The sequence below is a fragment of the Lissotriton vulgaris genome, chromosome 11 (genome assembly GCF_964263255.1).
Source record: "Lissotriton vulgaris chromosome 11, aLisVul1.2, whole genome shotgun sequence".
Taxonomy (NCBI): Eukaryota; Metazoa; Chordata; class Amphibia; order Caudata; family Salamandridae; genus Lissotriton; species Lissotriton vulgaris.
The window spans coordinates 592,344,426-592,367,943 of record NC_141699.1 but is presented as its reverse complement, the minus strand read 5'-3'; the positions used below and the strand labels follow the sequence as shown (position 1 = coordinate 592,367,943).

General features: G+C 41.6%; 1 protein-coding gene across 2 annotated transcripts in view; it reads left to right on the top strand.

Annotated features, from left to right (window-relative positions):
• Window positions 1-610: 610 nt before the first annotated feature.
• Window positions 611-23,518, top strand: part of LOC147683192 (collagen alpha-4(VI) chain-like) — a 115,295-nt gene continuing 92,387 nt past the window's right edge. For both annotated transcript variants that reach the window (XM_086943687.1, XM_086943686.1), the window contains exons 1-2: window positions 611-1,109; window positions 1,868-1,967. In XM_086943687.1, the coding sequence (XP_086799813.1) occupies window positions 666-1,109; window positions 1,868-1,967 (544 nt within the window). In that variant the 5' untranslated portion in view covers window positions 611-665. The remainder of the gene's footprint in view (window positions 1,110-1,867; window positions 1,968-23,518) is intronic.

The window sequence follows — 23,518 nt, the reverse complement described above, 5'->3', positions numbered from 1 at the left end:
CTCGATTCACAGAACTAACTTAAGACAAAATCCTAAACTTACTACCGTTTTGGTATTCACTGAAGACACTTACTCATTTTGGCATTCACAGAAGGCACTTACTCATTGATGAGTAAGTGCCTTCTGTAAATACCAAAATGAGTAACTTACTCATTTTGAGTAACTTACTCATTATGGTATTCACAGAAGGCACTTACTCATGCCTTCTGTGAATACTAAAATGAGTAAGTGCCTTCTGTGAATACCAAAATGAGTGAGTGACTACTGTGAATACCAAAATGAGTAACTTACTCATTTTGAGTAACTTACTAATTTTGGTATTCACAGAAGGCACTTACTCATTGATGAGTAAGTGCCTTCTGTGAATACCAAAATGAGTGAGTGTCTTCTGTGAATACTAAAATGAGTAAGTGCCTTCTGTTAAGTTAGTTCTGTGAATTGGGCCCAGTGTTTGGACCAGATTTATGCATACTTGTGTATGGTGTGCGGAAAAGATGTTATTGCTGTTTGGGGTCAGAATGATGTGATGCAGTTCTGTTTTGGGTTGTTAAGCATGTTTCCACCTTTCTGGGTCTGATGTGTTGAACACCCTTCTGTCTCTCACAGATGCAGATGGCAGGCCCCTCTGCCCAATTTATCCTACAGAACTTGTGTTCGTCTTGGAGATGTCAGCCACGGTAACACCAGAGCTCTTTGCCCGTATGAAGGCCATGGTGGCTGCACTCCTGCAGGACCTCCGCATCAGCAACAGTAACTGTCCAGTAGGGGCCCGTGTGGCCCTGCTTGCTTATGCACACTCCTCCAGCTACCATGTGCGCTTCCAGGACCACCATAGCAGACGGCAGTTACTGCAGGCAGTGCACAATCTTTTTCAGGCACGTTCATCACAGCGTGGTCGCCTTGCTGCCGCTATTAGATTTGTGTCCAGGAACGTCTTCAAGCGTGCACGGTCCACACTTCTGGGCAGAAAGGTGGCCATCTTCTTCTCCAGTGGAGACTCGCAGGCTGTGGAGGGCGTAGACAAGGCACTGCTTCAGATGGAGGCACTTGGCATCATTCCAGTTGTAGTCACCTTCCAGCGGCTGCCTGAGGTAGAGAATGCATTACAGGTGAGCGTGCTAATGAGGCATATAAAAAAATTGTTGTGCTAAGCTAGATGATTTTCAAGGCCGGGGGGGTGTTGCAAGAGCTTGTGTTGTGGAGAAGATGTTTATGAACAGTGTCTGTGTGTGTGAGATTATTAGAACATATCAGGAGTGGGCAGTTGTGATAAGGTTGTGAGGAATAGTGTAGACACACTACACCAGTACGGGGATTAGGTATCTGGCATCAAAGCTGTACTGAAGAATGTAGATGTGCTTGAAGAGTTGTGGCCTGACGAAGGTAGGGTAGGAGTGTCCGCTGTGGAGCAAATGATGTGGAGAGGGCATACTGCAGAAAGGTTTTGAGAATTGTGTTGAATTCTGGTTTTCAAGTAACATATCATGAGGAAATTGAGCTGTTGCTGAGGAAATTAAGGTGTTGCTGCCCGTGGTAGAACTACAGAAAGTGATGTCACATTAGTACAATTGGTAAACTTGTACGGAATTTGCTAGGAGCTATTAATATGGGTAATTCATGGTGTGATGTACGAGCACTAATTGTGAAGATTTACTTAATGGTATTTGAATGCTGGATGTCCATGAACTGTAGATAATGGTACAGGAATACTGGTTGTGAGAGTTGTGTATGAGATATATTTGCAGGGCTATGAGGGCAATAGTAAGGAAGTCATATACTGCGAGTAAGATATAGGAAATGATCTTGTGACATCAATGATTAAGCTAGTATATTATATTTTCTCAATGGCTTGAATGTTTCCCAATAGGCGAATGGACTATCCCAGTACATTCAGCTGTCTGTCAAGGATGACTATCAGGATGTGGAAAAGCTTCATGGCCCAATTTCCAGGTGCACAATTTGCTTTGGTAAGATTTTCTTATTTCCTGGTCTCCTGGGACACTTAGGGGCACATGCATCATACTAAATACCGGTGGCAAAGGTGCAAATTCAAATCAATTTAAACTTGATGGTAATTTGTGAAAACTTTGAATAATGCACTAAAGTGCATTTTTCAAAGTTCCATGTGGTAACATGGAAATTTCAGGGGTGCAACAGAGTGTCTTTTTGGCACCCTTGCACCATTGAAATTGCATGTGCAATTTGCGAGTACCTATTGGGTACCCGCAAATTGCGCATACAATTCCTATTCATTCTATCCCTTTCTTCATTCCCCAATCTGACACAGAGCAGGATGGGTGTTGTCCGACTCCGAATCTGAAGCCTACCGGGTCCAAGCTTCCCAAAGTGGAGCCAATATCCTTTTTTATTTGATAACCCTAGAGAGGGAGACAAATGGGAGGTGCCTAAGGACCCTTAAAGTTATCAGCTCCCAGAAGGGGAACAGGAACAGGACAATTGGTATGGGGAACTGGCAGGCGCCAGCGGGTTAAACTCCTCATCTGACACTCGCCTGGTCTCTCTTTCTACCGTGGCTACAAAGGAGGATCTTCTTTTGCAATGGTGGTGCGCAGGGTGGCTTAGGTGTTGGACCTTCAGTTGCACACAGTGGCAGTAAAGACCAATGTCTTGCCAGAGGTACTTCAGCCAGGAGCTTCCCCTTCTGAACCCCTACTCCTGTTCAATGAAGTCCCTGGTCCAAGCTCTGCACAGGGTCTTCTGTGCATAGGACAGTTGCTCGCCGCCATCGCCCTGCTGCAGGGGACTCCAGTTTCCTTACCCAGCATCCCACCTTAGACAGCTTGGTGGTCCAAGCTTCCACATCAAGAATTAACCCTGACACGTTCCCTACTACTCCACCGAATAGGGAATCAAAGATAGCTTTGGAAAGATAATATTCTCTCTAGCCCTGTGGTTGGTGAACACCACATGCATCCTACGCCGTTATTGCCATATGATATGGGACTTGGTTGCTCAAGTGCTGCATATGGTCTGGGGGAGTCCTGAGCCATACTCACTCAGGCTATTGCTGATGGGTAAGATACAACAAAGTTCACCATAAGGTGTGAGCTCACCATGGCTGACTCGCTGGGATGACCGATTTCATTATCAGTGTCCTTGTGGCCCCAAACCTGGCAGAGAACAACTGGCTTTTCAGGGGATGTCCAGGCTTCCATCATGGACATCAAAACTAGTAGAATATGCTGTTCCTATCCTGATAAGGGAGACACTATTGGTGCACCTAAGTAAACAAGTGGTCGGTGAGAAATTTAGAGCAAGGGCCCACACTCACATTAAGAGGTGGTGTACTTCACCATCAGGCATCTCCTCGTTAGGCTGGTACTACAATGCCCAATAGGCCCCAAAGAAGGGGCCCATTGTCTGAGTTATTTTGCTCCATTTTGTGTATATGAAGCTCTATGTAGGTTCAGAGCTCTTTTGAAAGTGTAGATTGGTGAAGAATTGTAAGTTGAATTAAAATTAACTAATGTCCCCCATTATAACTGCTTTTATTCTGTGAGTCCCTGGTAATGAATAAAAACAATAACCTAATCTACATAGAGTGGGACCATAGCTCACTTCCAAGTGTGTAGCCTCAATAATGATTCACCCTCTGTGTGTTCACAAGATTTTCTAACTCTTTGCATTCGAAGAAATAATCCAGAACATTAAAAGAGACCCAAAAAATAACGAATAAATGAAACATTTAACCATACAATTGTGGAGGATGAAGATCACCAGTCTTCAGTCAAAAATATCCCACAATAAGTGCTATACTAGTGTATTGCCCATCACAGAATTGAATCCACACCAGTTAACATGTGCCCAAATCACATATGCCTACGTCTCAGACGTAAATGTGCCTTTTTCTGGTGTAAAATCCAGATAAAGGTTCAAAAATAATTCCCTTACCCAATCCCTACTGGAATCAGGCCCCTTAGGACACGCGGGGTCTTGAAACCAGTCACTGGTATTTCCTCTATAAGATAATCACAGTATGGGGATATCCACGACTGCGGGCCCCCGCCACGAATGCAGAGGCTTTTTGCCAAGACTTGTTCGCTGTTGAGTGAAATTGCACTGATTTATTATTGCTTGTAGAATCATATCTCCGGAACCGTCGGGTGGAACCTTATTGATTCTAGTGTCGAAATTCTTCCAAAAAAACCAACATATTTTTATAAATTGGTGTCTGATTTATTGAGTTCATGCCAATTTCTTCTGGTTTTGGTGCTGTTTAAATACTTAACACGTGTTCCTCTGTGTAAGCTTTGCTGCTCAGTGCCACAGCTACATAAGGTTGAGCTGAGGGTTTTACAGACAAAACCTACTGGATCTAAAGGTGTTAGTAAGTGTATTATGTGGTGTGGTAGCACAACCACACCATATAATAGACCCCATTTCCTCAAGTCACAACTTCCAAGTTGGTCCACTCCATATCATCAGCAGTGTGGTTCCTCTCCAGGAAGTGTGACTCATTTTTTGTAGTGATGTTTTTGCATCTGAGCCCGCTCCTATGTTCGTTAATACATGTTTTCTTTCTGCTCTGGCCGCCATCCCTACATATCTTAATTTACAACAATATGTGATCATGTATATACACTTTTTCTTATTGCAGTTCGTGTGTTTGTTGAGGTACCTGCTCTTTCCATTGTCCAGTTCAATCTCTCTAGTTTGTTTTGTCAATATACAAACATTACCTTTCCTACACAGAAAATGACCAGGTACAGGTGATAATCCACATGTATTTTGCTTTTTTGTTCTTTAATTATTGGACTGGTGTGAACCAGCATATCTCTCAGGTTTTTGGTGTATTTGAATGCAAAACAAAAACTGCCAAAATTAAGTGAACTGCAGTTTACTATGTTCCACCATTTGTTAATAATCTTTTTGATCCTATTTGAATTTGGAGTACAAGTAGTGACAGAACTTAGCATTTATGATCGTTCCTGTGGTCTTTGTTCTAGTAATGCATCACAGTTATTGTTCCTCTCTCATTTACATGCCTTGTTGATAGTGTAGTAGGGTTAATTTCTCTTCATCAGTATTTCTTTTAATCTACTAGACTGTTGACAAAATCCCTTAGGTCGCTACAGTTTCTTCTGATCCTCGGAAATTGGCCAAATGGCAAGTTATTTCTTAGTGAACTGGGATGATGTCTATCAAAGAATAAAGACTATTACAGTCTGTAGGTTTTCTGAAGGCCTTGGTTGGTCAAATTTCAAAAAGATAATTCCTTGTCGGACACATTCTTTGAAAATTTCAAGTATGTGTCTAAAGAGTTCACATAATTCCTGTTCGCCTTTCCACACTATGAGGATATCCTCAGTGAACCTCCTCGACTACTGGTTGTTGTTTCTGTAAGGGTTGCCATATCATAGAATATATATATTTTTTTAATTGGACATGTATAGGCAAGCCTGACGGGGGGAAAAGGGGCTCCCCATCGACGTCCCTTGTATTTTATCTTCGAATTGAAAGAAATTATTTTTCAATACTATTGATGCACAGTCAATGATGAAGTGTATTGGTGTAGGGTGTTGTCCAATTACTAGCTCTTATTATTTCCTCAATCACTTCAAGGTTTGCATCTTTAGGGATATTAGTATATAATGTTTCAACATCCAATGAAATGAGTAGCTTAACAGTTCCACTTTGATTAATGTCTTTGATAAGGTTGAGAACATCTTTTGTATCTTCCAGAAATGAAGGAGGTTTTCCACCAGAGGCCAAATCAAATGGTCTCAAAATTTGGAGAGGGGGTCCAATATGGAGCCAATATCCGAAACAAGCAGGCGGCCTGCGGGAGGGTATTTTATGTAAGGTGTAAAAGTATAGGATTTTCAGACATTCTTTGATGAATAAATCTGCTTCTCTTTTCATAGTCCATCTCATGACAGCTTCATTCAGTATAGTACGAATTTCTCAAGTCTGTTTTTTTGTAGTGTCCTCAGTGATTACCATGTAATACCTTGTATTCGAAAAGGTGTCTCAAGCATTAGTTTCTGTAATCTGTGGTGGCGAGGACCACCATGGCTCCGCCCTTGTTAGCAGTTTTTATGCTGATAGAGTCATCATTAGAGTCATCATTAGAAAGTGAACCAATAGCTTTCCTTTCTTCTCTTGATATAATAGATTAGAGAATGGTCTCATTTAATAGTTTGCTTGGGTATAGTGCTTGTAGCTGGGGTGAAAGCAGAGGGGTTTCTTAAACCAGAATCACCTCTTACCTTTGGTTCAGCTTTATTAAAAAATAAGGCCTTGCTTCAGAATATTCTGAAAAACATTTTGAATTTACAGTTAAGTTTAAATTCTTCTTCCTAAGAAGTAGGGACAAATCCCAGTCCCTTATTAAGTAACTAGTTTGGACTTGCCCTTCGATGGTTCTTGCCTCTTTGGAGAGAAGGCAGATTTACAGCTGGAACACTTTAAGGACAGCAGAGCTATGGCTAGATCCTTGGACTTGTCAATGGCCCCTTGTCAACCCCACGTCAACTGTTGCCACTTTCATGGCCACTGAAGGGGTTTCCAGCCGCGCCCATACCTTGTCAGCCACCATGGCCTCGTGGTCAAGGGCGCAGGCCCCACAGACAACTTGGGATAAGCGGCCATTGGTTGAGTCTGTCCACCTCCCCCACCCCACCAGCCCCTGCCTCCAAGCCTCTTTAGTTTGCACTCCATCCATCATGGGCTCCAGTAGGAGGCAGGATACGTCATCACCTACCCCATAGGCAGTCAGTGAAATCAGACCGCTGGGTCCTCCAGATAGTCCAAAGGTGCTACTCCCTCCCCTTTTTTACTACTCCGCCACTCACGATCGGCTGAAGGAGGACCATCTCTCCTTGCTCCATCAAGAAGTGTAGGCTCTCTTGACCAAGAATTAGATTGTGGTTGCTATTCCCACTACGTTCTGGTGTCAAAGAAATGGAGAGAACTCTTTCTTATGCGAAAACTGTGCCTTGTCAACCTCTTTTTAAAAAAAGGAGAAGCTCAAAATGCTCACACTTGCTCAAGTTCTGTCTGCCCTAAGCCTAGGAGATTGGATTGTAGCGTTAGAAGTGTAGGACACATTTTTCAACATCCCCATCCTGTCTTCTCACAGATGTTACCTGCGGGTCACAGTGGGCCTGTTTCAGTTTGCGGTGCTCCTTTTTATGTTTAGATTTCTTTTATTGATTTCAAGAACACAGATCAACATACAGGCCCAGCAAAGCAATGCTCATGAGAATGTGGCCCAACAGCTGGACCATCTTAATGGATGATAAACCACAACAAAATACCAACCCACAACCTCCCCTCCTCCAACTTTCAAGCAGTACAAATCAAAACAGTGAGTGACCAAAGTATACTCTGCAAGACATCCCCAAATGTGGGGTCCTAATGGTGTGTGTGAGCATCCGAGTCTACACATGTGGGTATATCAGCTAGCCATAAGCGCCTCAGATACTTAGGACAGGTGAGCTCTGTGAATTCTGCAGTCAGCAGCGAGAGAAAAGGTTCATGGAAGGCGGCACCTGGGCGCGTGAGAGAGAGTGAAATTGTTTCCATCCCAATGATTCCCCAAAGCCTGTGGAGCCACCCCAGTTAAGTTGGTGCCTTCGGAATACCCCAGCAGGAGGGAATATTTTGTAGAGCTGCCCCCAAAGCTAGAGCCATCTGCCGACCCCTCCGGGCCTTGAGTGGAAAAGTGAGCCGGTTAGACAGGCCCAGGAGAACGTATTCTGGGAAGCGGGGGGTCTCAGTGTTGAAATGGTAATCAATGTCATTTGTATCCAGTATCCGACAGCAAGGGTCAATCCCATAAGAGTTGAGTGAGTGTGCCCAGGGAGCTGCACACCAACAATGAGGACTGCAAGAAGGATTCCCTTTGTGTAGCCAGGGAGGGGTCAAATACCAGTAGGTGATGATTTTCGTGGCCGTTTCGATGGATGTCACATTACGGGAGTATGCCTAGTACTATAATAAATGTCAGACCACTCTTTCTGTGTCATTGAGCGTCCAATTAGCCCCCTCCCGGCGCAGCTTACTAGGTGACTTCCCGTTGCTAGGGATGTCCCTAACGAATTTATACAAGTCAGTTGTCAAATGGGCATCTGTGTGTCTCGTTAGTAGCCACTTCTCAAAGCAGGTGAGGTGCCTAGCAGCTCCTTCCCGCACCTCTGGGCGCATCACCCAGTGTTGTATCTGTAAAAAGCGGAACCGCACTGCTTTCAGGAATGGCCCGGTCCCGCCGAAACTCAGAGAAAGTCTGGGGTCCTGTTGTGTCGAAAAAATGCCCTATAGAGCGTTGGCCATCTATGGTCCAGTGTGAGAATCCCACCGAGTCCAGCCCTGGAGTGAAGTCTGAGTTGTGTAATTGGTGATGGAAAAGTTGTAAGCCCCCGGGAGGTAGGCAACCTATCCCATGCTAGCAGGGCCAGGTGAGTCACCTAAGAGAGGTACAGATTCTGGGGCCTGGCCGAGCGGGAGAGGAACAGAATACCCCACAATGGCTTCCTGGCCAAAGACCTGTCCATAAGCAATCAGTGCTTCTTGGATTCTGGGCGAGACCATTCAATGCTCTCAGCTGCACTACCCACCAGTAAGCCCGCAGGTTGGGAACACCAATGCCACCGTCGACAGGGTCTCTATAGCTCAATTCCCTATGCAGCTGGGGTCACTGGGTGCGCCAGATAACGCGCTCTATTTCTCGTTGGAGGGAAAGGATGACTCCCGATGGGGGAGCCAGTGGGAGCGTTTGAAACAGCAGGTATACCAACTTAGGAAGTATGGCCATTTTTATGGCCACAATGCGGCCCAGCCATGAGAGTGAGTAAGGCCGCCACTTCCGAAGACAGTCTTGTACACATCTTTGTATAATTTGCGCTATTAGTCATCTGAATATCGGCAGAAAGCTGCAAACCCAGGTATGGAATTGTACCTGATGCCCACTGAATCCTATAGGACCATTGCAACAATGCCAGGGTGTCAGGGCGCAGAGATAGATTAAGGGCGTGTTGTACCTGATGCTCACTGAATCCTATAGGACCGTTGTAACAATGCCTGGGTGTCAGGGCGCAGAGATAGATTAAGGGCGTGAGACTTGTGCACATTGATCTTGAAGCCAGAGACTGTGGCAAACTGGTCAAGCTCCTCCAGCAGGGCAGGGAGAGATTCCCCAGCCTTCTCCAACGTGGCTACCATGTCATCAGCATAGAGACTGATTTTATGCCTCGTCCCCCCAAATTGCAGCTCCACAATGGAAGGGTCGTCCCTGATCCGTTGATCCATAGGCTCCATATATAAGGCGTACAGAAGAGGGGAAATTTGGCACCCCTGTCATGTTCCTCGCCAGATGGAAAAGGCCTTTGAGAGGAGCCCATTCATCCTCACCAAGGCAGTAGGGTTAGAGTAGCTACTAAGTACCCAGGCGAATTAATGCTGTGGCAGGCCAAAGTGGGTTAAGGTCTCAGCGAGGTATGGCCAATGGACTCTGTTGAACGCCTTCTCAGCATCGACTGAGAAAATCATGCATTCAGCGGGAAAGCGTTCGGACCTGTCTAGCGTATAAGACGTTTCGTGTTATCAGAGCATTGACGCCCAGGGACAAAGTCGGTCTGGTCCGAGTCTATCAATTCGGGCAAATGGGGGAAAAGACGCTGAGCCAAGATCCCAGTGAAAATCTTTAAGTCAACGTTACAGAGGGAAATTGAGCTGTAGGAAGCGCATAGCTGTGTGTCCTTGCCGGGTTTGGGGATCACAGTAACGAGCGCTTCCAGCATCGAGGATGGGAGAGGGCTAGAAGCCCCGATGGAATTATACACCCTCACGAGCAGCGGAGCAAGGATCGAACAAAAGGTTTTAAAAAAGATGGAGGAGAAGCCGTCCAGGCCCGGAGATATATGAGGCTTCAATTTAGATATGGCCCAAACCACCTCCTCCAGCTGGATAGGGGCCTCAAGCTCCTGAACCTGACTCGGGACTAACCTTGCTGTGGCCACCCCATCCAGATATTGGGGTGGATCATCCTCCGGGAGACTCTGAGCTCCATATAGTGTCTCATAAAATTGTCGTAGAGTTGCAGCTATCCCCTGGTCCGCGGACTGTACCTGGCCCAGTGAATCCATGACTCTGAAGATGTGGGATGCATGTCTCTATGCGCACAGCCTATTAGCTAGTAGCCTCCCACACCTGTTCTCCCCACAAAAAAGGCATGCCAAAGCCGAAGGGCGCAATATTCGTCCCTGTCCACATCCAAGCCAGCTAACTGAGCCCTTGCTGCTTTAATTTTTTCCCAGATCCTTTGGGGCACCTGTTGTCTGGTGAATGCGCTCTAGATCGGTTATTGCGCTCGAAAGCTGATCCCGTTTCTCCCGCCTAAGTCTATTGTCTGCCGCAGAGATCCCCAAAATTCCACTCTGATGACCGTCTTTAAGGCATCCCACAGGGTCGCTATTGAGATGCCAGGGGTATCATTGTTCGCCAAGTAGTCCGCTATAGTTTTGATGACCTGCTGAACCACGGAGGGGCGCTGCAGCATTGTTTCTCAAAAACGCCAAAGGCGGCGAGGGGGTTGGCTGTTCAGCAGGGACTGTGCCACCTGAACCGTGAGTGGTAAGTCAGAGGGCACAGAAGAATCTCTACATCCTGAGGCTGTTGTGTAAGTATGTCAGATGTTAAGATGTAGTCGATCCTACCATACGTTTTGTGGGAATGCGAGTAGAAAGTATATTCCCTGGACGTTGGGTGATGGGACCTCCAGAGATCCATAAGCCCTGTGTCCGTGAGCAGGCGCCTCCCATTGCTGGAGATGGCCCCAGTTTGTACCGTCCGCTGGGAGGACCTATGTATCTTGTTATCGAGAACCAAATTGAAGTCCCCCCCTATAAGTAGGGACCTGTCAAGGAGACTCGTCAGCTCCTGGGTCACCTCCTGAAGAAACCTTTCTTACCCCTCATTAGGGACGAATACTGAGGCCACGGTAAAGGCGTGTTGTCCTAATGTGAAGGTATAAGCCAGTAGATGACCCCTGCACTCTGCCCGCTTGTGACCTATGGTACCCTAAAACCCAGCAGCGACTAGGATTGCCACCCCGCCGTTTTTTTGGACTGGTAAGAGAACAGTTGGTGAGGGAATGCTGTAGTCCGCAACCTATATGTATCATGAGATAGAAGGTGTGTTTCTTAAAGGAGACAAATGTGGGCATTTGAGTTTTCCAGAAAGGACAGTACTGCTCGCCTCTTAGTGGGGCTTTTAGGCCCTTGTGCGAGAATCAAGAGGGAGAGAGAGGACCAGAAAGCTAGTCCAGATCCCCGGTTTATATGTCAGTAAATCAAAAAGAGACTAGCTAGGGATGGGGTTAGTATGACATTAATATTGTTATTGTCATAGCGACTCAGTATTGTTTTGCCAATTGGTGGTGGCACCTGTTAGGTGTCTTTAGAAAGCCCTCACCCACCAACCTAGTTGGTGGCATGCTTCATCATCGGGCCCACCCAGTGACACCTAGCGTGTCCCGGGTGTGCTTCGACGCCTGATTACAGCGGAGCAGGTATGTCACTGTGTGTGCGGTGAAGGGTGTTTTGGTATGTGAGGTTAAAACGGCTTGGCGGAGGTCCCTGGGGTGAGGATACTTTATTAAATGGGCCTCCGTCAGCGGTTAAAAATAAGGCTGTGGGACGTTAGAGGCGGGTTACGACCTCCTACGTCCTTAAAGTCCAGTGTTCCATTTTGGTTTTTTTAATGGACGTAGGAGGTCGTAACCCACCTCTAACGTCCCACAGCCTTATTTTTAACCGCTGACGGAGGCCCATTTAATAAAGTATCCTCACCCCAGGGACCTCCCCCAAGCCGTTTTAACCTCACATACCAAAACACCCTTCACCGCACACACAGTGACATACCTGCTCCGCTGTAATCAGGCGTCGAAGCACACCCGGGACACGCTAGGTGTCACTGGGTGGGCCCGATGATGAAGCATGCCACCAACTAGGTTGGTGGGTGAGGGCTTTCTAAAGACACCTAACAGGTGCCGCCACCAATTGGCAAAACAATACTGAGTCGCTATGACAATAACAATATTAATGTCATACTAACCCCATCCCTAGCTAGTCTCTTTTTGATTTACTGGCTTTTAGGCCCTTGACATTGAGCGACAGAATTTTAACGGAAGCCATCACAAGAATAGTTATCAAGATGCCCAGGGAGAGGCTTAGGATGAAGGGCCCAAACCCACCAATATCCACACCATGACAAGACCTGCCAAAAGTCCCACAGCCCACCACTTCCCATAAATCTATCAAGGTGGCAATGCACATAAGAAGGTGGAGAGGACCCAATTCCCCAACAACAAAACAAAACAAACTGAACTGGAACTGGTATAGTCCATAAGTGTCCTAGGTAAACAACCCCATGGTGTGGCATGAGATGTCCAGCATTAACCCTCGGCACCCCAATCCCACCTGAGACCCAACCTCCAACAACTCGCTCCAGTGATATCAGATCTGTGTCATCTACAGTCCATTGCAGCCGAGTCCTCCTCTAGGGTTGCAATAACTGCCTTACGTTTCTTCGCCATGGTGTCCGGGTCAGGTCAAAGGCGTAGAGAAGCATTCCCCACCGCTGCCACCTGTCTGCTCCCCCGTCGTCGACCCTTGGTGTCCTCGCGTGCCAGGGTTGCCGCGTCTCTTTGGGCAAGTTAAGGAACAATATGACCTCCTGTAGGGATGCGGATTAGGCGTAGCTTGCCCTCCCACTTAATGACAATCCTGAATGGGTGACCCCAGGAACAGGGAATGTCCTTGGAGCACAGGAAAGCTGTGACAGCCTAAACTCCCGCCTTTTCTGTAGAGTGGAGGCGGCTAAGTCCTTGAATAGGAGAGGTTTCGCTGAACGAAACTTTATGGGGTTATTGGCCCATGCTTCCCGAAAGGATCTTTTCTTTGAGTTGAAAATCATGGACGCATGTTAAAATGTCTGGGGGGAGAGCAGTCGCCGTCCGTCGAGGTCCGACTTGATGGGCCAGTCCAGCTTTATCCGTTGTTCCGGAGGGGCACCCAAGATATAACGAAAAAGCTCCACGACGAAGGATTCAATATCCTGTCCTTCAGTACTCTGAGGAACCGCCCAGATCCTGATGTTGTTCGGCCGGGATCAGTTCTCGAGGTCTTCCGCATGGGCCTGGAGGTCCAATTGCTGATCTTGAAGTCGGAGAACCTCCTGCTGAAGCTCGGTGAGCTCTTCCTCCCTTACCGAAGCCTGCGTCTCCAGGGTGTCCACTCTTTCGCCCACCGGATGGATGTCTCTACGGATTTTGCTGAGCTCCGAGGAGATTTCTTTCATCATTGTGTGGAACTCCCCGGTGAGCGATCCAAAGAGAAACTCAAACACACTGCAGGTGACTGGGCCTTCTGCATCGCTCTGATCCTGCTCTGCAGGGTGCCCCCCTGATGTAGGCACCGCCTCTGCCCTACCAGCGCCCTCCTTGAAGAGAAGGTCCTTAACCGACCACTCCTTCCTAGTTTTGTTGGCCACCATAGCCCCGCTGGATCGCCGCCCACAACGAGATCAGGTACTGGGGGGGAACAGCCATTACAATGCAACTTTTACAATGCAAGTACCTTTACAACGCATGTTTTTACAACGCATGCTATTGCAACGCAATTGCTGTTACAACGCATGTTTTTACATCGTAATTATGATTTTTTTAAAAATATTTCAAAGTTAAATTAAAAAAAATATATATTTAAGGTTTTATTTATTTAAAAATAAAATTGATAGATTACATTTTAATTAAGTATTTAAGAAGTATTTATTTTAAAAATATTATTTTTGTTGATATATATAATATAATATTTTACAAATAAGTACTTCATTAATACTTTATTAAAAATGTTGAAGTATTTAAATTTACAAGTATTATTCATCTTGTGAATATATAATATTATTATAAAAATATATTTAGTTTTTGAAAACTATTATTATGATTTTATAAGTTTCAGTAATTATTATTATTATTATTATTATTATTATTATTATTATTATTATTAATTTGAATTTCGAAAGTTATTTAAATTAAAAATACTTATTAAGTTAAATAAAATATAAAGTTAGATTATTGATGAATTTGTCTTTTTTTTGTTTGATATAACTTTGAAGAGAGAATTAAAAAATAACAAAATAAAAAAACAATTAGATTTTTAATTGTTTTCAATTTTTTTCAAATAAAAATACACTATTAATTTTAAAATACTCTAATGTTTTTTTAAGTATTTTGGAAAATTGTTTTACATTTTTATTTAACAAGGATTTAATTAAATAAGCTAAGTTTGATTTTTTCCCACGTTTTAACATTGATTTCTATAGAGTGATTTGTCCTTCTTTTATTTCAATACCTTCTCCATAGCATCCCGCGTTATACTTTCCAAAGTCGTAGAAAAGCAGGAAATACGCAGAAAATCATTGAAAACAATCAGCATTAAGGTAAGTGGAATTAATAATAATTTATGAAATTAAAATTATGTAGAAAAAGGTATAGTATAGAAAAGCAAAAAATACAAAGAAAGTGAATTTATTGTTTCCAAATATATTTTTATTTCAAAAAAATAAAATATAAAAATGAAAATTTTATTTGACATTATACATATTTTTAACAATTCTTAAACAAGTGATTAATAATTTAAATAAATATTTTACATTTCAAAAATAGAATCTTTGGTTAATAGTCCTTTTTTTATCTTAGTTGCTTTGGATCACGTCGTCATGTTAACGTCGACGCAAGCGGCCATTTTGAACAGTATTGATTGGAGCAAGCAGCTGGAAGCTGATCTGCGCCCAGGTAGGAAACATTAATAACTTTAATAATAGTTTAAAAAAAACATTGTGGATATATATATATTGTTACGTAAAGATAAGGAGAGGTTGCCTATGTAAATTCTGATGTTTTAGTATTATTTTTAACATGTCGCCGATTATGTTAATTGAATATGCCTTTGTCGGGTTGTATTTCTAGAAGGGGATACGGATAAGTTGTTTAAAATAAGTAATACTTCTTTACTAGAAAACATTTTGAAAGTAAACAAATATGTGATGTAAAAGAAATGTACAGTTTTTATGAAATAGGTTGGAAATAAAAGAAGACAGTATCGTTAGTTGTCACAAAAGTGGGTTTTTGGTTTTATCGAGCTTTTTACATACTGGTTTTTGTGTTACTAAAGAAACATTGATTTCTAATATCTGTTCGTTTAGCTGGAGATTTTTTTTGGGTGATTCCTTTGTTGTTTAGATTCTTATATTATTGTAGATAAAAAAAGGGTTGCTTAGCGAGAATTTTTGGAGGTAGGAAATGAAAAAAACAAGTAATGTTTTAGTTAGCGAGAAAAAATGGAGTTAGAAAGTTTTGGTTATTTTATATGGTCTTTCACTTTCAAGTTGAGAGTTATTTGATAGTGAATTTTATATTTCATAAATGTTTGTATTGCTGACTCACTGATTATGATAATGTAAAAAAATAAGATATTTTTTTACATTAATATAAAAAAAAACAAAATGGAACACTGGACTTTAAAAAATTGTTGATTTTAATTATTAATGATTTCTTGAAAAAAGAATATTTGTACTTTTTTATAGATAATTTTGTGGGGTAATTTCAAATAATTGAAAGATTAATGGTTTTCTTAAATTTAATAACAAAAAACCAGCAGAATATATTGAAATAATACCAAAAAATACTTTTGAATTAAGTAGTGGATAGGGTGAATAGAAGAAATTTATTGTTACGTTCAAAATGCTTTCAGAAAGTCCTTTAAAAAAAATCTGGAAAAATTAAAATAAATGCTATTTGTTTTAAGATTGATGTTTTATTCACTTATTTTCCTATGTTGGTATTTAAGGTTTTTTAAATATATAAAATATTTCCTTCAAATAATATTTAGGAAATATAAAAAAAGATGAATTTTAAAACAAAAATAAAATATGGTTTGGTGACCCGATTGTAATTTAAAAAAAATAATTTTGAAAAAAATTGCCAATTTAATTAATTAAAAAAATTAAATTTAGGTAAAAGCCGGAAAGTAAGTTGGGTGTATGTGTTTAAAAATGTAAAATGTTAGCAACATTTTCCAGGTAGTCTAATGCCACACTCAACAAAAACTGTTGAAGTATTGCCAATAGTCTCTCAGACATTTCCTTAGATTGTTTTGAAATCCGTGGATTTAGGCTACCTGTCAAAGTTTGTGCAATTCTCATTTCTTGATAACTTTGCTCCTTCTTCAAAGTTATTAAAAATTTGTAGAAATTGGGGTGTGGTTTTCCAATTGTGTGGTTGAAGGAGTTATTCCATCCCTCTATGGCATTGTTTGTTTTAGCACCTCCTTCTAAGCAGGTTGTGTAGCAGTTCCACCACTCCACATGGAAACGTGGCTTCCTCCTGCCACCCGATCTACTTAGATGTCCAATCCATGTGTCTTCAAAGTAATATAACAAGGGGGCCAATTTATCTTAATTTTCGACATAATATTTTGATTCAGAAATTGCAGTGTAGTACTCGTCTACACTTTCAGGAGGTACAAAACAAAGTGCAATTAGTTTCTTTAATTCTACCTGTAGTTTGCTATCTGAACAGTAATCAGTAACTAGGGATGTTTTTTGTAATTTACGCCAATAAGCCTGGGAAAAATGAAAAAAACATCCCTGAACTTGGGTATCCGTGTACGTTTTTGTGATCACATTGATCATAGTCAATTCAAAATCCACAATAATTTTCCTAGGACTTTTATTCGAAGTTTTTTCTTTAATTACTGACAAAAATTCAGTATAAGTTGCTGATTGCTTATCAGGAAGCAAACTATATACTAAGGGTACTACATTATTTTGAATCTGTGCATGAATACTATAAATTTGGGTGAAAGGATGGGGGGTACTTTTAAACGTCCCATCCATCATCCAAATTTCAGTATTCTCTAATTTTACAAGGTTGCGGGGAGTGCTAAAGATTAGTATACGTTTTAGAAGGTTTTGGTTGTCGTAGAGTAAGAAGGGTTCATTGGAGTGTTACTTGCCTGCTTTTTTCTTTGGATAATTCGTCACAAATTAGGAATAATAGGCATATTACAAGCAACATGACCGGGGGACATGCTGTGCAACCTCTCTTAAAATTTAACCAGGTGTGGCATTGGAGGTGGATGCAATATCTTTCATTTCGTTAATGGTCTCACGAATTTCAATCTCCATTGCAGAGGCAGAGTGGTTATGTTCAGTTATTTTTATAATGTTATCTCCAACAGTAACCGCTCTGCCGCTGCAACGGGATGAATAATATTGCACACACCTCCAATGTTTCCTTGGTTCACTTATCCTTTCATTGCAATATATATATATACACAATGTTTCAATAACCTGTTTCCTTTCCTGGATTTGATATAGGTTGCAGTTCCTTGGGTTGACATTTTCTGTTGAAAAAAATGAAATAAATAACATTTTATTATGTGTTTCGGCTAAAAAATTACAAAGTTTAAATGTTTTGTACATTATTTTTAGTTACATATTTCATCCTATATTTTTCCTACAGGTGTACCTATCTGGAGTTAGATTGGAAAATAATATCTCTTTACTTTACTACAGTTTTTCTACTACTGCACCTAAATGGAGTTAGAATAGAATTTAAAAACTCTTGACCTTCTTACACTTTCCCTACTGCTGTACCTTCCTGGAGTTGGAATAGTAAATTATACCCTTACACTATCCATCACTTTCCCTACTGCTGCACCTTCCTGGAGTTGGAATAGTAAATTATACCCTTACACTATCCATCACTTTCCTTACCGCTGCATCTTCCTGGAGTTGGAATAGTAAATTATACTGTTATTTTTTTTATTTAATTTTTTTTTTATTGTCAGCAAAAAGAAAAGAAAACAGTACAGAAGCACCATTAATATCAATATATAGATATATACAGAATGGGTATAATTACGCACAAAAAAAGAAGAATTCAATAAAAAAATGCTTAGCAAAATATTCATACCATTTTACATAAAGATCTAGTTCATAAACAATTTTAAATAAAGTTTCCCCAAATTTTCTCAAATTTAATCACAGACCTAGTGCCCCTATTTCGGGCTATTCCCGCTTCCATATTGTGTATTTCATTTACCAAAGACCACCATTGCATAATATGTGGTGGCTGTGAAGATATCCAAGCCCGAGCTATCGTAAGTTTAGCACAAGTTAGCAAAATAGTAATTAAGGCCTGTTGAGGTAGAATAGTGCTATGTATATCTAAGAGTACAGTTAAAGCTGAAAGTAATGGTGGCTTTACCAATTTAAGTTTCAAAACTTTATCCACATTTAGCCAAAAATCGTTCAATAGCGGGCAGGAAAATAGCATGTGTTCTATATTAGTCCCCACAGTATCACACTTAGGGCATTTGGTACGGTCAGTATATAATGTATTTGAAGACCAGTTGAGAATCACTTCCGGGGTATGATATAACAAACAGGTTGTTTTGAATTGTTGCAGTCGTAGGCTAGCTGATTAGACCAGATTGTTAATTTTGGAGAGAAAGTGAGAGATCTGATCTGAATAAATCGTCGTTCCTAATTTAAGACTCGATTTCTCAGCTAATTTAGAGCAGTCCATTTTTACATATGAAATTAAGCAACTATAATCGGTGCTGATTAATGATTTGGTTTTAAGTGAATAGAGGCAATCCCAGATATCAGATTCTGAAACCGTTCGAATTTTCATCCGACGTATCAGAAAATCGTGGATTTGAATATATTTAAACCTCATAGACTCCGTAAGATTGTACAGGAGTTTTAAAGTCTCAAAGTCTAAAAGACCATTAGTAACGTATAAGTCTCCCAATATTACAGTGCCATGGGTTGCCCAAACACTAGCCCATCTATCATTAAATATCCCCGGATGTCCTGGGTTATCCCAGAGACGTAATTTTGAGTGAAAAAAAGAGGTCTTACAAAAAAGCAAGATACTAAACCATATCTTGGCGATATTTCGCGCTGTCTTAAATTTGACTCTTTTGTAGAAGTTGGGGTCATTCAATCTGAGCAAAAACATTCTTGCATCCAAATTCAGCATTATGGTATGAAAAAACAAAATCTTTAAATCAGGATTAAGCAAGGAACGAAGACGTCCAATAAAAGTAGCCCAGAAATAAAGTTTAAAGTCTGGATAGTTGAGACCTCCCATTTCAATAGATCCTTTTAATGATGATAAGCTTTTTCGTGCTTTCCGATAGCCTCAAATAAAGCTGCTAAAGATTGCATCAAGTTTTTAAAAAAAAACATTGTTAAGTGCTAAAGGAATAGAACGAAAAAGATATAGAAATTTCGGAAGTATTTTCATCTTAATTAAATTTATTCTACTTATGATATTCAGTGGTAGCCTATGCCATTTTTTCAGAAGCAGTTTAGTTGATTTGACCAACACATCATAATTAATGGGAATTATATCGCTAATCTTAGATGATATTTTCACCCCTAAATAGTTAGCTGCCCTACATATCCCAGTAGTTCCCCCGGACATTTATAGTTAGCCACTATCTGAGTATTGTTCGCATTTAGCTTGTTGCCAGAGACATTGCCAAATTTTCCTGCTTCAACCATAATACCCTCTAGTGCTGTTGTGACGTTTGAAGAGTATATTGCAATATCATCCGCATATGCGGTAATTTTCAAACAATGAGGTCCAAAGCAAAATGGGATTATCCTGGGCTGAGCCTGGAGTGCCGAAAGAAATGGCTCCATAGATAAGGAAAAGAGCAGGGGTGGCAGCGGGCAACCTTGTCGGGTTCCCCGTGCAATGGGAAAGGCAGAGGATAACAGACCTAAGTAACTAATTTTAGCCGTGGGTTGAGCATATAGGGCTCGAATCCAGTTAATCATTTGGCCCCTAAAATCAATGAAAGACAGCACGGACCAAAGATAATCCCACCCCACTCGGTCAAAAGCCTTTTCGGCATCTAATAAAATCATGCCGAGAGGGGAGGCTTCAGTCTCTGCAATGTCAAAAGCTGTAATAGCTGTGTTAATATGAGTTGTAGTGTCCCTGCCCAAAACAAAGCCATGCTGTTGGTCACTAACGATCTTTGGAATAATCAGAGCCAACCTATTTGCCAAAACCTTGGCAAAGACCTTCGCGTCTGAGTTAGTCAGAGAAATTGGTCTATATGACCCTTTTTCCTCAGCTGGTTTGTCCTTTTTTAAGAAAAAAAATATTTTTGTTGTATTCCAAGAATCCGGGGCTTTCCCCTTCACCCCAATATATTGTGTTACAAGAAGAAAAAGAGAGATTATTTCCTCGATGCAGATTTTATATAATTCCACCGGTATTGAATCCTCTTCTGACGCCTTCTCCATGGGCAAAGATAAGATAGCCTGCCTTAATTCTAGCTCCGTAATATCATCCGATAGATGTTCTAAACCGGGTAAATTACATTTCCCCTTTATATTATTTTCTAGATATTCTAAAATATCAGATGCAAGTGGTTGGTTCTCCGGTGTATAAAGGGTGCTGGAATATTCCCTGAATTGGGACAGGATCTGGCCCGGTTGATTATAAATAGTTTGGTTTGCACCATTTATGCATTTAATGCAAGTCTGAGCTCTCTCGTCCGCCACTTTGTAAGCCAGTAGCTTGCCAATCTTATCCCATCCTTCATAGTATTGAATTTTAATCTTATGCATTTTGGCGCAGCTTTTTTCAATAAAAGTTGTTTTGAGGTTGGATTTTAAAGTTCCAAGTTTAAGTTCAATTTCCATAATATTAGTGGAGCGTAATTGAAGAGCCTCAACCAGTAAGGTTTCATATTCAATAATATCTGCTATTAATTTATTATTCACTTTCCGACGTTCAGAGTTCTGTTTATATATATACTGCTGCGCATGGCCTCTAATACTAGCCTTGCAAGTGTCCCAGACACAGATATGAGAGGCCGTATAAATATTTATTTTAATAAATTCACACAGATGCAGCTTAAGCTGAGAGATGTAGGCTGTGTCAGTCATAAGGTAACGAGGGAAGGAAAACAGTCTTATGTTAGTTTTATCCTCGTCATATCTGTATTTTAATAAAATAGGGTTATGATCCGATGACACCCGCAGGCATATTTCCATAGAGCTATTCTCAATTATGTGATCTGTTGCCCATGCCATGTCAATCCGTGTGCAAATTTTTTGAGGGGCTGAGTAGAACGTATAGCCAGGTATGTCGGGGTAGAGAGAGCGCCATACATCTTTAACATTATGTACTCTACTTAAATCTAAAATAGCGTCCCTAACTTTGTGCATACGCTGTAAATTACCCGGTCTTGTAGTATCCTTCTGATGATCCATAATGCAATTAAAATCCCCCATCACAATAAGTTCCCCCTCCCAGCTTAATAGCTCCAAATTCAGTTCATCAAAAACAATAGCTTCATCTGTATTGGCACCGTAAACTCCACAAAGTACATATTTATGATTGCCAATGCTAACTTGCGCAATAAACCACCGGCCTAATTTATCAGTGCCAGTTTTAATTGTTTCAATTCTAGATCTTTTATCCTTTAATATGGCAACACCCCTAAGAGAAATCTGTTGAGAGGAGCAAACTATAACCTCATATCCCAGCTGATTAAGTAGCTTTCTGTCTTTATACGAAATATGTGTTTCAGATAAAAAGGTTAGCTGAGGGCTGTAAAGATTTAATTCTTCAGAAATAAGTCTTCTTTTGCCCTTACTATTTAAGCCGGCTACATTCCAAGCTAAGCATTTTAATAAATGCATTTCAATCGAGAATTTAAGCCAATTTTGCCACACTGTATATTAACCAACAGAGAAAATAATACAAAAAAGCAACAACATCTTTCTTTCAAGTTAGAACCTTTATCACCATGTGCTGACTTTTAAAAATGTTCACCCCTCCCCAAATGACCGCCCCTCGGAGAACCTGGGCCCACCCCCCTCCCCCCCTCTCCCTCAACCCAGAACAAGAGGGAGCCCCCTCCGTATCTGCTGCCGTTGAAATAGGCAGCTCAGAGCAAAACAGCACCGTGGCTACTTGACCGCCCAGTTTTTTGGGGGGGGTTTTTTGGTTCCCCCCCCCCTTTCTTTCCTTTCTTTCTTTTCCCCTGAAAGTGCTTTGATTACGGTCCCCCTGGGGTCTAAAGGAGCCAAAGAAAAACAAGAGATACATAATAGTTTCTAGGTTAAACCCAAAGTCTAGCTCATATTAGATAGTGTGCTCTGCGCTTCTTTCTCATCCGAGAAGTAATATGTATGAGCTCCTTTGATGACTTTAAGGCGGGCAGGCTCCTGCAAAAACACTTGTGCCCCAGTAGCTTTAAAAGGATCTATTAATTGTTTTAATCTCCATCTCCTATCCATAGAGAGTTTGCTCAAATCTGAACGAACAAATAAAGACATATCCTCAAACTTTATAGGAGAGTTGGGGTGTGCTTTACGAGCTACTGCCTCTCTCAGAAGAAAATTCCCAAAATAAATAATAAAGGGTCTAGGATATTTGCTATCCCTTTTCTTCTTAAAGGGGGGAAGACGGTGGGCTCTCTGAACCTGAGAATCCCAGTCCCAGTCATCTAAGTCAGGTAGAGCTTTATTTAATAATTTCACCACATATGCTCTTGCATCAGACCCCTCACCGCCCTCCGGAACACAAAAAAGTTTCAAATTAGATCTACGTTGGCGGTTCTCCAGGTCCTCGACCTTCAGTTGTAGAGCAAGAATCTGGCTTTCGTGATCTTTCAGAGAAGACTCAGTGTGAGCTGAGCTCTCTTCGACACCAACTACTCTTTGCTGAAGGTCCTCAATTTCCTGTGACATCCCGCCTAATTTAAAGTTCATTCCTGTCAATGAGTTCTGTAGTTTGGTGTTGTCCCCTCGTAGTTGCAGAAAATGCTCTTGTGCCTCCGCACGATGGGAAGTTAAAGTATGTAGGATAATCTCGAGAGAAGAGAGTTCAGTACCCTGTTTCTCAGAACCATCTGGCAAGGTGCCATTAGGGCAGTCCAGGCACTCAGGAAGCGTACAAGTTTATATGCCGGGATCGTGGTCTGATATTTCAAGACTTACAGGGGAGGTCTCCGGTGCAGGGCTAGGCGCCAGACGCGTAGGACTAGAGAGTGAAACCGAATCTATATCTAAATCTAATACTGGTGCAGGTGCAGGGAGGTCTTGAAGCGATGGGTGGAAGCACGCAAGCTTTTGCTGAAGTTCAACCGATCCTGACAGTCTGAGGGTCATATTCTTCACTAGACCCTTAGCCTGCATCCATTTCCTAAGAGGGCTCTTATCCAGGTTCAGGTTTTTCTTCATAGTTGAAACAGTGTTGACTAAGGATAAACCTTCTGCTGGTATTCTTTTCCCTTTCTTGTTCCTATTCTTGTACTTTTTTTTTGTTTAGCCTTTCCCCTTCGGTCCACCATATATTTAGCTGTTTCTACATCGGCTCTTGCCCCTGTTTCATACTCTTCTCCTTCCTCATATTCAGAGCCCTCATAAGAAGAATCTCCTTTGTCTTCGAGTTCAT